The 20,011-nt window shown below is 40.7% G+C and overlaps 1 protein-coding gene across 1 annotated transcript in view; it reads right to left on the bottom strand.

Moving 5' to 3' along the window:
• Window positions 1-1,951: 1,951 nt before the first annotated feature.
• LOC124787959 (phosphatidylinositol 4,5-bisphosphate 3-kinase catalytic subunit delta isoform) overlaps window positions 1,952-20,011 on the bottom strand; it is a 169,439-nt gene continuing 151,379 nt past the window's right edge. Inside the window, exon 18 of the mRNA XM_047254963.1 lies at window positions 1,952-2,540. Coding sequence (XP_047110919.1) covers window positions 2,412-2,540 — 129 coding nt within the window. The 3' untranslated portion in view covers window positions 1,952-2,411. The remainder of the gene's footprint in view (window positions 2,541-20,011) is intronic.

Genomic DNA, 20,011 nt, shown 5'->3' with positions numbered 1-20,011 from the left:
TTATAATGTAATGTTACAATTTTTTATGAATTACTGCTTTCATATAACAGCCAGAAATGTAGTTAAGGCTTTGAGATAACGTTAAGCTCAACTTGTAATCGAATATTTTGACCTTCAAGCCAGCCTCCTTATATATTTTTGATATATCTGAGACAAAAACAAAAGCTGCTTGAAGTAGAGCTGATCTCAAAGCAGACTATTTAAATTACCCATTATGTCCTTTAGTTTCACATCATTCAGTGACTTACTTCATAAATAATCAACTTACATGCATGGGATAAACAGCAGAATTATTTTTTTAATTACATAAATTGGCATTGATTAATAAGGTACACTGCTGTACCCACATTAAACAATGCTTTATCATAATGATCACTGCAGTGACATTTTTGAAAGAGTTATGTATCTTGAAATAACAACTATTATAATATGAAAGGAAACAAAATAGATATGATTTCCAGGCAACTAATGGCATTATTAAATCCAATGCTCGCAGGGGAATATGAATTAGAGTCAATATAGATGGATACAGCACGCAATTTCAGTTCAGGGCACAGTAAGATAAGTACATCAGGATAGTTAGTAGATTCAATCAACTTGCAGCGCCTGTTAGCAACACTGTGTGCTGGCATAAAAGTCATCTGTCCACTTGCAACCCAATTACACAATACTTGCTATCAATGAAGAAACTGGCTTTTTTCTGTGATGCTGCATAAGTTACATAACCCTTAAATAGAAGAGATAAAAACAGTATAATGGAAAAGAAAGCTGCTACTCACCATATAGCATAGATGCTGAGTCGCAAAAAGGCACAACAAAAACTCTGTCACAATATAAGCTTTCGGCCAACAAGACCTTTGTCGAAAATAGACCCCACACACACACACACACACACACACACACACACACACACACACACACATTGTTTGTGTGTTTGAGTCATCTATTTTCGACAAAGGCCTTGTTGGCAGAAAGCTTATATTGTGACAATCTTCTTGTTGTGCCTACCTGCGACTCAGCATCGCCGCCATATGGTGCGTAACAACTTTCCTTTCCATAATATTGTTACATTCCATTCTGGATTTTACATTGTTTGTTAGATAAAAACAGGAATTAATTGTTTCTTTATGGGAATTATTGAGCAACACCAATGTGATAGGCTACAAAGATATCACAAATAATGCCGTACATCTTTTTCGCAACATATGTAAGAGGCATTGCTATGTCTTTTCATGTTTCACAGGATGTAAAAAGTTTTAACGAAACAACAAATCAACCAAAACAAATTAATGAAAACAAATAAATACAGAATATGAAACATGAAGAAGAAGAAGAAGAAGTAGGAGTAGGAGTAATAGTGGTGGTGGTGGTGGTGGTGGTAGTTACAGACCGTAAACCATTTTTCTTGGTACTGAGTTCTTTAGCACGAGAACTGTGTCAGGTCTCTTTTTATATCACTTCTTTTGAATAAGGGAAAAGTAACAGAATGTGGTTCACTGCATAGGACTTTGCTTCATCATAATGATTCATACATACTGCATTATGTCGCTCTCACTTTTTCATGAACAATGGTTTGTGACTTTTAAAACACTCATCAACAAACTTCTTCAATAATCAATGAACAAGATGAAAACAGCTCAGATGCATGATCTCCTGATGCAAATAAAACAAATGCAAAAATGTAAGAAATAATTTCATAATGTTCAAGGGCCTATTCAATTTCCTGACTAAAACTTATGGAGCAACATCAACAACTTAATAAAATAGTTAGGTTTCAGGTGTAACAAAATATTACTCTGCTTCGTATACATACATAAAACTTACTTTTAACAAGCCTACTCAGACATTCATGAGTACTCTATATACATACAACTTTCAATATACACATCCAAATATTTACAACATTGTACTCACATTTGTATTGCAGAACAAATACCTAAATGTGGTGAACTAGAAAATTATCAGGCACAGCGCATAATTAAGAACTAAAATATAACATGCTCAAGATATGAGTGCTGTTTAATAAATACTGAGTAGAAGCATACTGTAAACACTAGTCTGGGTCTGTGCACTGATAACAGATGACACAAATATTTCAAGCCATTTTTAAAAACAAACAAACAATACATGATGATTCCTATTTGGTGTACTGGAAGCCACTCCACACTTAGACTAAATAGTGAACTTGAAACCCTCTAAAAAATCATTGAGTATTTCTGTCTCCATTCCCAGTCTCCTTCCATCCCTTCACACACACACACACACACACACACACACACACACACATTTTTCTAGTTATTGCGGAAATAAAATTCTTAAGTTCTGTTAACTGCCTGAGCCCTGGAAGAATATCACAAAGAACCATCTGTGAAGAGACATTATGGAGACTCAGCAACTTTCAGTTCAGCACCTCACTGGGTATTGTTTTTTGACATATTATGTGTTGCCCAGTTCAGTGATGTCTTCCACGAATTACACAGTGCCTCATCAAACTTGGAACGGAAGTGTGTGAGAGCATCAGACTCGGACATCTCTAATACCTGTAAAAACAGAGTGTTTTTTTTTTTTCCTTTCTTTCTTTTTTTTTTAAGTCCTAAGCGAAATGCATACGAAAAATATAAGGTAATAAATAAAACATCAAATGTTAATTTTCACATCACTGAAGCTTTTTTATGGTGAATTTATAGTAATACTGATATCACACCAGAGATTGGCATGCTGCTGGGGAAGGTCTCTTTGAATAAGAGTCTTCAGCAATGAACTCACCTTCAGTCTGCCAATGGCCTTGTCAAAGAGTGCAGAGGTTCAGAACACTCTTTTGCCCTCAGGGTGGAAAACAGGCACTAGAGGCAGAAGAATCGGCTACAATCAAAGACATGAGGATGCAGAAGTCAATGGAAAGCACTATTGAAGACACATAATGTGTATCCACAGGACATGAGGGCTGTAATCGAAAAGATTCCACACTAGTATTGCATTCGGATCTCCAGGAGGGCACTGCCAAGGGGGAGGTGACTAAGAGAAAAAGACTGACTAACCAACAGAAGGATAATGTTCTACGAGGAATGGAATGTCAGACATCTTAGCATGGTAGGGAAGCTAGAAAATCTAAAAGGGGAAATGCTAAAGCTCAATCTAGATGTTGTGAGGATCAATGAAGTGAAATGAAAAGAAGACAAGGATTTCTGGTCAAATGAGCATAGGGTAATATCAACAGCAGCAGAAAAAAGTATAACGGGAGTAGGATTTGTTATCAATAGGAAGGTAGAATGGAGAGTGAGTTACCGTGAACAGTTCAGTGACAGGGGTAGTTTCACCGACAGCAAACCAACACCGACAACGATAGTTCGGGTATGCATGCCATCACAAGCCAAAGATAGACAGACAGGGAAAGTATATGAGGACATTGAACGGGTAATTCAGTACATAAAGGGAGATGAAAATGTAGTAGTCAAGGAGGACTGGAATGTGCTTGTGGGGGAAAGAGTAGAAGAGAGGGTTATGGGAAATACAGGCTTGGTTGCAGGAATGAGAGAGGAGAAAGACTAATTGAGTTCTGCAATAAATTTCAACTATTAATGGAGAATTAATAGAGAATATCCTGTTCAAGAATCACAGCAAGATGAGGTATACTTGGAAAAGGCCAGAAGATACAGGAAGATTTCAGTTAGGTTACATCATGGTAAGGCAGAGATTCCGAAATCAGATACTGGATTGTTAGGTATACCCAGGAGCGATATAAACTCAGATCACAATTTAGTAATGATGAAGAGTACACTGAAGTTTAAGAGAATAGTTAGGAAGAATCAAAGATCAAAGAAGTACTATGGAATGAGGAGATACGCTTGAAGTTCACTGAGGCTATAGATACTGCAATAAGCAATAGCTCAGTAGGTAGTTCAGTTGAAAAGGAATGGACATCTCTAAAAAGGGCAATTACAGAAGTTGGAAAGAAGAATATCGGTACAAAGAAGGTAACTGCGATGAAATCATGGGCAACAGAAGAAATTCTTCTTCAGTTGATCAAGGAAAGAAGGAAATACAAAAATGTCCAGGGAAATTCAGAAACATAAGTCACTTAGGAATGAAATAAATATGAATGGTAAAGGCACCAGAGAAGCAATTTTGTCATTGTGGTTAATAATGGAAGCAAGATTAAAGAAAAATCAAGACACGTTTATAGGATTTCTTGACCTGAAAAAAGCATTTGACAATGTAAAATGGTGCAAAGTGTTCGAAATTCTGAGAAAATTGGGGGTATGTTTTACAAAAAGCAGGGAAATATACAATATGTGCAAGAGCCAAGAGGTAACAATAAGAGTGGAAGACCAAGAACAAAGTGCTTGGATTAAAATGGGCATAAGACAGCAATGCAATCTTTCGTTCCTACTGTTCAATCTATACATTGAAGATGCAATGATGGAAATAAAAGAAAGGTTCAGGAGTGTATTTAAAACTCAAAGTGAAAGGACATCAATGAAAAAATTCACTGATGATATTGCCATCCTCTGTGAAAGTGAAGAAGAATTACAGGATTGCTGAATGGAATGAAGAGCTCAGTGAGTACAGAATATGGATCGAGAGTAAACTGAAGAAAGACAAAAGTAATGAGAAATAGCTGAAATGAGAAAAGCGAGAAACTTAACATCGGGATTGGTGATCAAGAAGTAGATGAAGTAAAGGAATTCTGCTACCTAGGCAGCAAAATAACCTATGACGGACGAATGAAGTAAGGATGACATATAAGGCAGACTAGCACTGGCGAAAAGAGCATTTCAAGCCAAGATAAGTCTACTAATATCAAACAAGGGTCTTAATTTGAGGAAGAAATATCTGAGAATGTATGACTGAAGCACAGCACTGTAAGGTAGAGAAACACAGACTGTGTGAAAACTAGAAAAGAAGAGAATTGAAGCATTTGAGATGTGGTGACACAGAAGAATGTTGGAAATTAGGTGGCCTAATAAGGTAAGGAATGAGGTGGTTTTCCGGCGAATCAGTGAGGAAGGGAATATATGGAAAACACTGACAAGAAGAAGGGACTGGAAGACAGGGCATCTGTCAAGACACCACAGAATAACTTCCATGGTACTAAAGGGAGCTGTAGAGTGTAAAAACTGTAGAGGAAGACAGAGATTGGAATACAGTCAGTATATAGCTGAGGACACAGGTTGCAAGTGCTACTCTGAGATGAAGTGGTTGGCCCAGGAGAGGCATTTGTGGTGGGCTGCATCAAATCAGTTGGAAGACGGGGGAGAGGGGAACAAGCTCTATCCAACAGCCTTTTTTCTTTTTCTTGTCATGGTCTGAACCAGAACAATGTAAGCTGGTTCCCACAACAGAATCAGACATTTTGTCATTTGTGGAAATATGTGATTTACTAGCAATGTACTTTCGTTAGCAAACACAGACTATAGTAGTAAGGCTATGTTTTCACTGACTGTGCAAAAGCGATAATTACTCTTATGAGGTTTGAGTAACAGACTTGCAGGGAATCTGGGCATAAATGTGCCTTTACATATCGACAATGTTAGACACTGTACACAGACTCTCTTATTCATAAGATAATTGTAGAATGTGCAGGACATAAGAAGGTTCAATGTGAGAACTTAAAATTACAGCACCCTTCACTAGATCACAAATTCCAAGTTGACTAAACATTTGAGCTCACCCAGGGAGACAATGTTTAGATTTAATATAAACTGGAAATAACACTGGTGCACTGAGTGCATAGCATGTCACAGTCATCCAGCACATTAGACAGCAGCTGACTCGCAACAGGCACATTTCCGTTACATGGTAGGACCACTTCAGAATTGAACAGTAATTCCACATCCAAACAGTGAGCACTGCAGCCAATAAACTGCTCTGTACAGCAGATTCCTTCCTGGCCACAGTGCTTTACTGGGTACAAATGTAAGCAGTGCCATTTTCCTAACAAAGCCTGCCAGTACTGCAGAATATTGCATCACTTAATACATGTTTGTAACCAAAAAGACAGCATGGTTGTATTCAAGTGAAGCTGCTACATTGGAAGTAAACAGAGTAGAAGCCTGATTTCACCACAGAGACAATATACATCATCAGATGAGATGTCAGGAGACTTTTGTATGACTAATCACTTGGTTTCTTTCTGAACAAATACCAGTGCATCAGTAATTTCAGTCAACATGGAAATATTATATATAATAGGTCCACAATATGATGGTCATAAGTTGACATTAAACAGCAAATGAAGAAACCAATTGCGAGTATGTTCAGATTACAAGTAAGTTACAACAAAGTGGTCCCAAACAATCTCATTCTAGTGATCGCACAAAGGCATGGTCTCAATGCATTCAGTATTCTCTGGTTCACTGCACAAGATGCAACTGAGATGGCGGAACAAAATTTTCCTTTCATTGAGTTAGAAAACATATGTGAAGAATTTAAAGAGTTATTTGACCACAATCTCACGTATATGAAAACTTTCAAAGCCAATACTACCTTGAAACCAGCAGCAACACCTAAGCTTTGCAGGGGATGGCCAGTAGCAATTTTGGTTAAAGTGGTAATCGAGGAGGAATTAGAGTGACACCAGAATCTTAGTGATATTTCATTTATAAATATAAACAACTATAGAATGCATCAAAAAACCAAATACAGCACTGTGACTGTAAACACTTTAAAGTTACAGCCAATTCACAGTTCCTAGTAGAGTGTTATCCTATTCCTTAGTCAGAGGTATTACAAGAAAAAATAGCTAGTGAGAACCACTTTTCTAATATTTAGCAGATTTCTATTTGCAATAACCACTGAACATTGAATCACAAAACATCTTTATGACAAACATGCCTTTTAGCCTCACTGATATTTACAACTTCCGTCTGGAATAGTGAGTGTGCCAGCTATTTTCCAAAAACAATTGGAGCAGCTCACATTCCTTGCCATATGAATTACTTATTCAATTACATTTTCACAGGAACATCAAAAGCAGAATACTGAAAGGACTTGCATGCAGTATTCAGCTGACTGAAGTGTGACATAGTGAAATGGAACCTGCAACATTACAAGTCTTTTAAAGAAGAAGAAGAAGAAGAAGAAGAAGAAGAGTACTTGGGTTACACTTTTAGAGGAATCGACATGAAACCCACAGAAAAGCACATAGCTGGAAGCAATATACTGCTGTGTTGGGAGGCCGTAACAGAGCTAATGGCTTTTTTGGGTAAAATAAATTATGACGACAAATTTATTCCAAAAACTGCCTACATAATACATCCCTTAAACTTGGTACACCACAATGGAGTTGAATTTGTATGGTGAGAGATATGAGAAAAGCATTTGAATCATTTACAGAAAACTAAGATTAGGACATTATGTTCCACTTATACACCAGGACATTAGCAGCAGAGAAGTATGCCCTGCAGTACACTCTCAGAGCAGTGATGGCACACAGAAACAGAGATCGATCTGAACAACCAATCTCATGTACATCTAACACATTACTGACAGTTAAAAGTAATTATTTTCAAACTGTAAAGGAGGCTTCAGCTATAATTTTGCCTAAACAATTTCACATCTATTTATACAGCACAAGATTCCATTTAGCCAATGACCACAAATGCCAATGCATTACCAGCACTGTTACACAGAAGCTACTTGGGATTGACAAGAACAAAGACATTGGCCAGAAAACACGCCTAGTGACCAAATCTCTCTGATAACATTGAGACAACACTCCATCACCGTCAAAAGTGCAATGAGCAGCAACAGCAGGCCCCACATGTCCCATTCTTATCTTGGCCAACTACGCAATCATATCTACATGGATTTTGATAGGCCTTTCAAGAAGTCTATGTGGTTAATGATGGTAGATGTACAGCCAATTTCCTGTACATAGTTCCAATGTCATACACCACTACAAAGAACACTGTGAGGGCAACAGAAGATTGATCACAATTCACAAAAACAATATAGCAATTTCTGTAATAGAAGTGACTCTCAGTTGTCACTTCAACGCATTTCCACCTACATAGCAACAGTGAGATGGAGAGGATAGTTTGCACATTTAAACATCAAATGACAAAAGCAATGAGAGGGGCCTCTGCAGAGGCAGCCCTAACATAATTCTTAGCATTTACAGGATGACACTCATCAACAGGAAAATCCCTGCAGACATCTTGCTTGGCTGCTGGCCACAAACATTGCTCCAACACTACTCCACTTCGAAGCAAGACAACCATGCGCACCATATTCATGCATTTCTAGCCCAGCTTAAGAATGTAGGCCTTGGAGACCTGTTATTGTGGCAGCCTCCTAGTCCATCTCATGTAAAAAGACTCACCAGGCAGGGTATGCAACAGCATACCTATTGTAGCCACACGAGGTGTGATTGGAAAGTTTTAAGAACGGGTCCGCTACTGCTTACTGGTTTGGCGAGCAGGTAAATGGAGGGTGGGGAGTGAGTCATTGCCTTCTCCTTGAACGCCATCCGACAGGAAACTGCATTTCCTTTATTCAATTTGTTGTGTCAGCTGGCTGAGTGTGGGTCTGTTAGGGCTTGTTGCCGGAGTCAGTCTGTGGGAAAACGACTTTTTGTGAAATTCTGTTTTAAAACTAGAAAATCAGCTTCTGAGACTTATGAACTATTAAAAACAGCTTTTGGAGATAATTGTATGAGCCAGTCAAATGTTTTTGTCTGGTTCAACAGATTTAAAAATGGCTGCGAATCATCTGAAAATGAACCACAGTCTGGCCGTCCTTCCACCTCAAAAACAAATGAAAATGTTGTGAAAGTTCGCGACTTAGTGTGCTCTGATCGTAGGCTTACAATTAGGGAGATTGCTGATTAACTTAATTTAAGTTTCTATGCAGTTCAATCAATTTTAACTGAAGATCTGAACACGCATAGAGTGTCCACAAAATTCATTCCAAAAGTGTTGTTAAGAGACCAGAGACAATACCAACTTGAAGTGTACCAAGAACTGATTAATCTTACTAAAAATGATCCAGATTTGTTAAATAGGGCAATTACAAGTGACAAATCATGGATATATGGATATGACCCTGAAACCAAAGTGCAGTCTTCGCAGTGGAAGACTCCAGGTTTACCATGACCAAAAAAAGCACGCAAAGTTGGTCGAAGGTGAAGACAATGTTGGTGATTTTTTTTTTTATTCTACCAGTATTGTTCATCATGAATTTACCCCTGGAGGACAGAAAATTAACCAGGTATACTACAAATGTGTCCTTGAGCATTTGCGTGGAAAGGTGCAGAAGAAAAGGCCTGCTTTGTGGAAAGACAGGTGTTGATTGCTACACCATGACAATGCTCCAGCTTATCTTGCCTTCTCCATCGTTGAATTTTTGACCAAATTCAAAATTCCTGTGCTTTCACAACCGCCACATTCCCCTGATTTGGCCCCTATGGACTTCTTCCTGTTTCCTAAAATGAAAGGGAAGTGATTTGACTCGATTGAAGACATCCAGGCAAATACGGAGAGCATCCTTAACACACTTCAGGGAAAAAAAAATTCCAGGAAAGTTTCCAAAGTGGAAACACCATTGGAGTCAGTGTGTTCAGTCAGAAGGGGACAATTTTGAAGGTTTTGAAGGAGATGCATCACAGTAGCGTGTAAGTACCACCAATGTACAATTACAAGCCCATTCTTAAAACTTTCCAATCACACCTCATAGGAACCTCCGCCACTCCATCTATCGTCGCAGATCTAGCAGGTGCAACACATTTCAACCACTGAATTATCTGCTCCAACCAGGAGTAGCTACTGACACATTAACAAATGCCACCTCCCCTCACTAGATCACAGCACATTATAGACTAGTCCTCGACTGGGAGACACTGGCCAATGATGCTTCAAGGCTCCTTTGAGCAGGCAGATACCACACACAATGTAACTCCATCTTCACAGCCTCTGCAGGACTTCAAGATAACCAATCTGTCTTCCCCTTAACCTAGAAGGCACCATCTAGGTCACTTCCAGCCTTAAACACTGAGCTACATAGTGACATCGATATATCACAGCTGTGGGCAATTTCTCACCAGATGACAACACATCACTGATCAAAACAGGATAGATAACACAGATACAGTGGACATCTCTTGAGCCATCATGCAACAGTTAAGAGCTGCAGTCAGAGCCTGAGCATGTCCCATGGTGTCCATTGCTCATCCCAATGCTTACTCAAGCTATCCACCAGATTGCCCTGTGGACAATGATCCCTGCACAACCTGGACATTTTTATGTATGTTAATCGGACTGACTGTGACCATGCTATGATTTATTATGAACTGGTTTACAGACTGCCATTTTTGGCTTTGTAATTGTATTTTACACGCTGATGTATGTATTCATGCCTTTGGTGATATCTGTTTGTTTCAAATAACTCGCTGCCTAGGGCAACTGTTTCATTTTAAACACCTCACTGCTGGGAATTGATGCAATTAAAATATGGTATGCTGTTACCTTCATCTAACTTTTTCAGTTTCCTCTCCAAATTTTGCATAAGGTAGTTTCAGAAAGATAGCAAAGCATGCTGTGTGTATTATTCTTCATACATACAAGGTTTCATTGGAGTGAAAAGTTACAGCAATGATTGGAAAGACTCATGCAAAGAAATGACAATCTTCATCTGCTGCATCACCTATCTTTGTTGGCCCTTTGGGACAAAAAATCTACTTACCAGCATCCATGCATACAATAATGTGAATTCGTTCAAACGTATAAAATGAAATAAAATATTTTTAAAAGACAGAAAAAATGACATAGCACAGCAAATTCTCTCTCTCTCTCTCTCTCTCTCTCTCTCTCTCTCTCTCACACACACACACACACACACACACACACACACACACACACACATTGAAAACTTGTAAATTAGTAAGCCAGTCTTAGGAGATGGCAGAAGATCTTAAACAAGTATCACATTTTATGTTGGTAAATAGAAAGCAGAAAAAGAGTGACCTTTTTGCAAAGATAGCTATCCTCCTTTGACTCATTAATGTACAACATTGTAACGATCTCTTTTTTAAGATAGTATGAAATAAATACAGCAAAACACAAATGGATGAGCTCATTCTATCTATTGTTCATTCATCCATTCATTCATTCACTAGGCTCCATAAAGCAGATGCTTCATGAATGTAAAACACATCAATACACACACTGACAAAAATCAGCAACAGTTAGAAAGTGAAAGAATAAATAACTGTCACTAAACTGCTACGAACTATTTGTGCTTACTCAAGCTACATTTAGTATAGTAAGCTCTTTTTTTTTAAAAAAAAAAAAAAAAAAATAGAGCTGCTGCTTCCTTAATTATCTCAAATTGCTTATGTTTATTGCCTGCTTTAATTTCTACATGACTACAATGAAATTTATCAGACAACAATAGTCATTTACATTTGTGAAAATACAGACAGCTATTTATTGTAAGAGATATTACTAATTTTAGTTTGGAGATGGACTTGTTCTTACAGCAAGGACAATGCAGAGGACATTTTGGTGGAAGACCATTGGAAGAGATGCCTGTATTGTACGCACATTGCCTCATCCATAACACTAAGAAGATGTGCTGGAAACCAACTAAAAATAAAAGTAACATCTGCAAAAACCTCTACAAAAAATTCTATGAGCGCATAAAAATAAACTACACAGCACTGACTGTGGCTATTCCTACGGAATCCAAAATATTTTATTAGATATGCCAGTTTGACTATCATATCTGTGCAGTCCTAAAGCATCAACTGCACACTGACCAGCGTGCACCGTGGAACAGCATCAAGAAGGTGCTGACCCACATGCCAATGGAAAGAGCGGGCAGCACGACACCTCCAGAAGACAGAGTACAGTCCCACCTGTCAACACTGATTTAACTAGCTGTCCATCGCTGGACACCACAGTTCAGTCGCAGACTTTGAGAGCATCAATACTGAGTAACACGAAGGCAATACTTAGCCTGTGTACTAGATTGTCAATGTAATTGCATGTAGAAGGTCCATGAAACACAGGAAGTTAAGTATTACTTCTTCTGTAAATAGAAATGAAGTTTTTAATTAATTTGAAAATGTTTTGTACAGAAGATTTTGGATTCCTGCTATCAACCATCACAATTTCTCTCCTTCCTTATTTGTGTCCATGCTGAATCCCACAGTAGCTGACACAACATCTGGCGACGAGGATTCCAGAACCAGCACTGCCTTCGCTCTATGCCACTCTGTCACTAATTTCTCTCTATTCGTTCAGAGGCGTGTTACTACTAATGGTGTTCTTTATTGCAGACAAGCTGCAATGCTTTCACTATTTGTGTATAATTACTTTGTTGTGGAACTCCTCTCATAAAATGGCATCTACCTGCCTCCTCCACCACCTGCGCCTATGCCTCCGGTTGCTGCTGGCTTTGATCTAATGTAGTTTATTCAGTTTCAGAAACACCAAATATCGCAGTTGATGACAGCAGTTCAGCAGTCAGTAATGCAGAGGCTATTGCTACATCAACTCTGCCACAACAGCTAGCCACATCTATGGCACCGCCGTTGCGTATTCCTCCATTCTGAGCTTTCAATGACGAGCACAAGGAGAGGAACGAGTATTATGTTCAGTTTGTCACTCTTTGCATTACCCATCAGGAGCAAGGTAATGTGAAACTTTCTAATTTCTTGTCAATGGCTGGCACAGCAGTTAACTATCTCACTTAGAAGTTATTCCCGACTAGCAGGCTAGAGTTGCTAGTTTTTGAAGATTTAGTTTCTGCCCTCACTAAAGATTATAAGGATCAGGTACAATTTGCTGCAGCTCATTACAAATTCTTTCAATTGTGGAAATGCCATTCTCAATGGAGAGAAGTCTTCCGAAGTAGGAGTGATTTCAGGTGTGCCACAGGGGAGTGTCGTAGGACCGTTGCTATTCACATTATACATAAATGACCTTGTGGATAACATCGGAAATTCACTGAGGCTTTATGCAGATGATGCTGTACCATATCAAGAGGTTGCAACAATGGAAAATTGTACGGAAATGCAGGGGGATCTGCAACTAATTGACACATGGTGCAGAGAATGGCAATTGAATATCAATGTAGACAAGTGTAATGTGCTCCCAATACATAGAAAGAAAGATCCTTTATCATTTAGCTACAATATAGCAGGTCAGCAACTGGAAGTAGGGAGTAGGTATTACGATGATTTAAAACGGAATGATCATATAAAATTGATCGTCGGTAAAGCGGATGCCAGACTGAGATTCATTGGAAGAATCCTAAGGAAATGCAATCCGAAAACAAAGGAAGTAGGTTACAGTGCACTTGTTCACCCACTGCTTGAATATTGCTCACCAGTGTGGGATCCGAACCAGATAGGGTTGATAGAAGAGATAGAGAAGATCAAACGGAGAGCAGCGTGCTTCATTACAGGATCATTTAGTAATTGCGAAAGTGTTACGGAGATGATAGACAAACTCCAATGGAAGACTCTGCAGGAGAGACGCTCAGTAGCTCAGTATGGGCTTTTGTTGAAGTTTTGAGAACATACCTTCATCGAGGAGTCAAGCAGTATATTGCTCCCTCCTACGATTATCTTTCTTTCCACGAACAATACATGACTGGAATAGAAGGGAGAGCCAATAGAGGTACTCAAAGTACCATCCGTCACACACTGTCAGGTGGCTTGCAGAGTATGGATGTAGATGTAGATAAGCCAAACAGTCATACAATCAGTGGGGTCACTGACCTTCTGGGTTTGACACAACATTGTTGCTTTCAATGTAGCTGTGGACAGTACTATCGTGATGCGAGGATTCGGGATCCAATTACATACAATGTATCAGACAGTAGGAATTGTGAACAAATTCTCAAACATTCTGATCCTACTTCAAAAAAAGTGTTGCAAATTATTGAACATCACGATTATAATTACTGTGGAAAATTTTGCAGTAGCTCCCATCTGCATTGGAACACAAAGTGACAAACAGGTACGGCCTCGCGACCGATTGCCACACACAAAAAAGGCCACTGCGCCATGGTCACAGTAAAGAAGTGTCAACACGTGTGTCTGCTGTGAAATCATCTCCCTGCTGCTTTTCCACATATAACCGACAAAACTGCCCTTTGTGGAACGCGGCTTGGTTTGCTTGTGGGAACCCAGGTCATGTACAGTCTGTGTGCTAGCAAAAGAAAAGGAACTCCACCCGCTTCTGTTTTCGTAAGCATGAAGCACCTTCTCACTCAGTGAATGTAGTTTTCCCTAAACTGGCTACGGGTACTAGCAATGACTGAATTCAGGATGTGCCTTCATCCCACCCAAGTGTTGTGCAACGACAGTCAAACTGTTTGTGAACTTAGTCATTGCCAGACACTGTGTGTGAATTAAGTTTGACATTGGTGCTTCCATTACATTGCCTAATCATGCAACTTCAGAACAGTTGGTCTTGCCACAGTTGGTTAAATCTTGCATGTACGAGGGCAGTTCAATAAGTAATGCAACACATTTTTTTTCTCGGCCAATTTTGGTTGAAAAAAACCAGAAATTTCTTGTGGAATATTTTCAAACATTCCCGCTTCGTCTCGTATAGTTTCACTGACTTCCGACATGTGGCAGTGCTGTACGGAGCTGTTAAAATGGCGTCTGTAATGGATGTGCGTTACAAACAACGGGCAGTGATCGAGTTTCTTTTGGCGGAAAACCAGGGCATCTCAGATATTCATAGGTGCTTGCAGAATGTCTACGGTGATCTGGCAGTGGACAAAAGCACGGTGAGTCATTGGGCAAAGCGTGTGTCATCATCGCTGCAAGGTCAAGCAAGACTGTCTGATCTCCTGCGTGCGGGCCGGCCGTGCACAGCTGTGACTCCTGCAATGGCGGAGCGAGCGAACACACTCATTCGAGATGATCGACGGATCGCCATCAAACAACTCAGTGCTCAACTTGACATCTCTGTTGGTAGTGCTGTCACAATTGTTCACCAGTTGGGATATTCAAAGGTTTGTTCCCGCTGGGTCCCTCGTTGTCTAACCGAACACCATAAAGAGCGGAGAACCATCTGTGCGAAATTGCTTGCTCGTCATGTGGCTGAGGGTGACAATTTCTTGTCAAAGATTGTTACAGGCAATGAAACATGGGTTCATCACTTCTAACCTGAAACAAAACGGCAATCAATGGAGTGGCGCCACACCCACTCCCCTACCAAGAAAAAGTTTAAAGCCATACCCTCAGCCGGTAAAGTCATGGTTACAGTCTTCTGGGACGCTGAAGGAGTTATTCTGTTCAATGTCCTTCCCCATGGTCAAACGATCAACTCTGAAGTGTATTGTGTTACTCTTCAGAAATTGAAGAAACGACTTCAGCGTGTTCGTAGGCACTAAAATCTGAACGAACTTCTCCTTCTTCATGACAACGCAAGACCTCACACAAGTCTTCGCACCCGAGAGGAGCTCACAAAACTTCAGTGGACTGTTCTTCCTCATGCACCCTACAGCCCCGAACTCGCACCGTCGGATTTCCATATGTTTGGCCCAATGAAGGACGCAATCCGTGGGAGGCACTACGCGGATGATGAAGAAGTTATTGATGCAGTACGACGTTGGCTCCGACATCGACCAGTGGAATGGTACCTGCAGGCATACAGGCCCTCATTTCAAGGTGGCGTAAGGCCGTAGCATTGAATGGAGATTACGTTGAAAAATAGTGTTGTGTAGCTAAAAGATTGGGGAATAACCTGGTGTATTTCAATGCTGAATAAAACAACCCCTGTTTCAGAAAAAAAATGTGTTGCATTACTTATTGAACTGCCCTCGTAACTTACTACGTATAAAATCTCAGGACATTCCAGTGCTTGGTACACGGTTTACCTGCCACACACCAGTCTCACACCAGAATCGAGACATTTATAAATTTGCGTTCGCAAGACAGTGAAAATATTTTTGGGTTAGATTCATTTGATTTGTTTCATCTTCTTATTCAAGACAATGCATTTTCTGTTTATGCTTATGTTACTCAGATGATTGAGGAGATTCCTACTTTATTTTCTGAAAGAATTGGCATAGCAAATAATTTTGCGGCATACATAACAGTGAAGGAAAATGTGCAACCTAAGTTTTTTTGGGTGTGTCCCATCCCTCATGCAGTTTGAGACAGAGTTGCAATTGGATTTAAAGAATGGTAAGACAATCATGTTATTGCTCCTGTCCAGATTAGTCAACAGGCTTCTCCCTTAATAATCTTACCAAAGCCTTCTGGATGACTTCCTCTTTGTGTTGACTTTAAATCCATTGCGAATCCACAAACAATAACTGATACTTATCCATTGCCTCACCCTGAGGAATTAATGGACAGGGTTGGTGCAGGCCACTGTTTTTCAAAAATTGACTTATGCAATGCATATTTGCAAATTCCGGTAGATGAGGAGTCTCAGAAAGTGTGAAACTTTGTGGTGTCAGGACGTACAGAGGAGGAACATATCAGTAACCTTTGTATGCTTTTTCAAGTACTTTCATTTGCCTGGACAAATGTGCCTTTTTTCAGTGAAATTCAGTACTTGGGCCATGTTCTTAATAACCAGGGTATTCATTGCCTCCAATCTCATTTGCTGCTCATCCAGGACCTGCCCGCTCTGCAAAATGTAACAGAATTGCAGCCAGTTCTGGGGGAGTTGACATATTTTATTCAATTTTATACCCAGATCATGGCCACAGAAGCAGACCCTGATTTGAACCTTTCGTTGCACTGCATCCATACTGCCTGGCCTCGTTCAGTGAAAAACATTCAGAATTCTTCTGAGCAGCGGTGTTTTGCTTGTTGGCATAGATTCCCCATCCAACATGGTGTGATTTCATTGCAAAATGCCCCTGGACAATCACATGTGCTTATTCCAAATATGTTGCAAGAAGATGTGTTGCAATTGTCCACCAAGGACATGGGGGAATTGTATGCACAAAACAGTTAGCATGTCAGCATTATGCTTGGCCAGGCATGGACGCCCACACCGAACAGACGATGTCACAGTGTTACACTTGTGCTGTGAATCTGTCAGTCCTACCACAAACATTTTCAGCTTGGCCAAAGTCTCAATTGCCCTGGCAATAAGTGCATGCTGTTTTTGTTGGTACCTTCTGGAACACTCGTTGGCTTATCGCTGTAGACTCTTTTGGCAAATATCCATTTGCAGTGCACATGAACTCGACTACATTGCATAGTACCATTCACACACTGTCACCTTACCAGTGCTCCATTTCATCCTCAGTCGAATGGAGAAGCTAAGTGATTTGTACGTATGATCTTCCAACAGAAGAACAAATAATGTGCCCCCCCACTTACAGGAGCAAATACTGCTGCTCTTCCTCGCAACGTAACATTCCCAGCTCCATGACAGTCCACCACCAGTGGAGCTTCTACATGGCCGGCACCAGGGCACGCTGCTCCAGTTTATGCATCCACCACAGAGCACAGCACCTCCTGCACTCTGCAAGTATCACTTTGCATCTAATGATCTTGTTTTTTCAGAGTTTTTGGACACACCAGGTGATGGGAGAGAGAGGAACGATTCGTCAAAATTTGGGTGCTTGCAAGTATTTAAGTCAAGTTCCTGTTGGGTTGCTGCACCGCCAACAGAACCTGATTGGTGCTTGTCAATTGTAAGATTATTCCGCAGATTTTCTGTCCCCAGATTAGCATTCTACAGGGATCTTGCGGCCAGAGCAGCCACCCCAAGCGCTTGTTCGGAGCCACATGCAGAATCGATGGAGCTGGACCCATAGCCTTCACCACCGCAGAAATTCAATTTCCCAGACACTGATATCGCCACTCTCTCCATTTTCTGTGGGACCGGCTCAGGAAGAAGGTGGGCACCCTTCCAGCGGTCTTCTGACTAATATTCCCCTCCAAACACAGGATGGATGTCGGGGTATGGTAGGGGACCAGCATCAGTCCCAGTTGCAGCTCCTGGCCCTTCACGCCACCCAGCTTCCTGTCGCCCCCCCCCCCCCCTCCCTCCCCCCAGTGGTGTGGCAGGGTTATGGGGAGTAATGTGCAGTCCTAAAGGATTGACTGCTTTAGGGGTACTGCAGCACTGGAAACCGGCATCAAGAAGGCGCTAACCCGCGCACCAGTGGAAAGAGCAGGCAGCGCCACATCTCCAGGAAGACAGAGTACAGCACTCCCTGTCAATGCTGATTTAACCAGCCCACCATCTCTGGTCATCCCAGTTTGGTCGCAGACTTCAAGAGCATCAGTGCTGAGTAATAGGAAGACGTTGCTTAGCCTGTGTTCTGCAAGTAGTAATAGATTGTCAATGTAATTGCACGTAGGAGGCCCAGGAAGCATAGGAAGTTAAGTATTGTCTCTTCCCTTAACAAAAATAAAGTTTCCCATTAATTTGAAAGTGTTTTGTACAGAAGATTTTGGATTCCTGCCACTGACCATCACAACTTCTCTCCTTCTGTGTCTTGTGAATGTGCTGACTCCCACTGTAGTCCAAACAACAATATCTTGTACCTACAGGGCGATCTGTTTGAGATGTCAGAAACATATAGAAGCATATACAAGAAACAATGCAACTTTATTGCTTTTTAAAAGTACACACATGTGTAGAGAGTCTGGAGTTTGTGTCTGAAGTCTGTGTCACAGCACTTTAGTGCTCAAGATATTTGCCACTTTGAATGCGGCTCATATCATACCTCACATCCACGTTGCGCCATGTGATGTGCAGGTTTCCTGGGGTGATGTGCTGGAAGTTCACTGTAATCTGCTTCTGTGGGTTGGGTAGATGCTGTGGTCTTTGTGCTCGCACTGTTTACTTGACATAGCCCCTAGCCCCTCATCCGGGAAAACCTCGTAAGCATTAGATCAGGGCTCTTGGGAGGCCATGGGATAGGTCCCTCCATGGATGCACCAGCAGTCATTGAATATCTGGTTTAATAATTGTTCACACACTATGAGAGCCATCCTGTTGATAAATAATGGTTTCCAGTAACCCATCTTGCAGTAAGTGAGGGACCACATACTGCTCAATCATTTCAAGGTAAATGATGGCATGGACAGTCTCCTCTGCAAGAAGAATGGGCCAAAGACTTTCTCATGAGTCAGGCCAAAGACTTTCTCATGAGTCACTCCACACCACACATTCACTTTAGGGTGATTGGTTGTATGAGATATGTGATACAGTTATGCGTATTGACTTGGCCACTCACATTAAATGTAAGTTGAGGTCCATAGTTCAGTTGTGTCAGTGCTTGCTTGTGCTGAATACGGTATGGATACATGTTAAGATACCATCTAATAATGCTCTAACATGTTGTGTACGGTGTGTTCAGCAGTGGGGTAACTCTCGTGGGCTCTGTGTCATGGCTTGTCGAGCATCTTCCACCTCGTTTTTAAGACACTGCCTTCCGCCTGTGTGAGTAACCTGCAATCCATTTTCCAAGAACACTTTGTGCGATTTAACAATGTCTTGATGTGACTGGATGTACCTAACACCGTACCGATGTCTGAAATCTTGCTGGTTGTTCAGTTGGTTGGTTAGTTGGATTGGGGAGGGGATCAAACAGCGAGGTCATTGGGCCCATAAGATTAGGGAGCGGTAGGCAAGGAAATCAGCCGTGCTCTTTCAAAGGAACAATACCAGTATTTGCCTGAAACAATTCAGGGAAATCACGGGAAACTTAAATCAAGATGTCCAGGTGCAGGTTTGAATCATCGTCCTCCCGAATGCTAGTCCAGTTTGCTAACCACTGTGCTATCTCACTCGGTATATGGCGTTTGCGCTATGAACTACACGCTATGGCTTTCCTCATGGATCATTGTCAACTCGTTTCATTTTTACATATATTACAGAAAAATGCTCAGAGATATATACATTAACTTAATAAATATGTTATGCTTTTCTGACATCTCAATCAGATCACTCTGCATTATACAACGACTATTCTGTGGAGATATCCCTTTTGTGTGGGACACAAACAGGCAGTTGAGACATGGTGACAAGCAGCATTTTATCTTACAGACCAGTAGTCAGAAATATGAGGT

This window comes from Schistocerca piceifrons, chromosome 3 (assembly GCF_021461385.2).
Source record: "Schistocerca piceifrons isolate TAMUIC-IGC-003096 chromosome 3, iqSchPice1.1, whole genome shotgun sequence".
NCBI classification, from domain to species: Eukaryota; Metazoa; Arthropoda; class Insecta; order Orthoptera; family Acrididae; genus Schistocerca; species Schistocerca piceifrons.
This window is presented reverse-complemented; position numbering and strand designations above follow the sequence as displayed.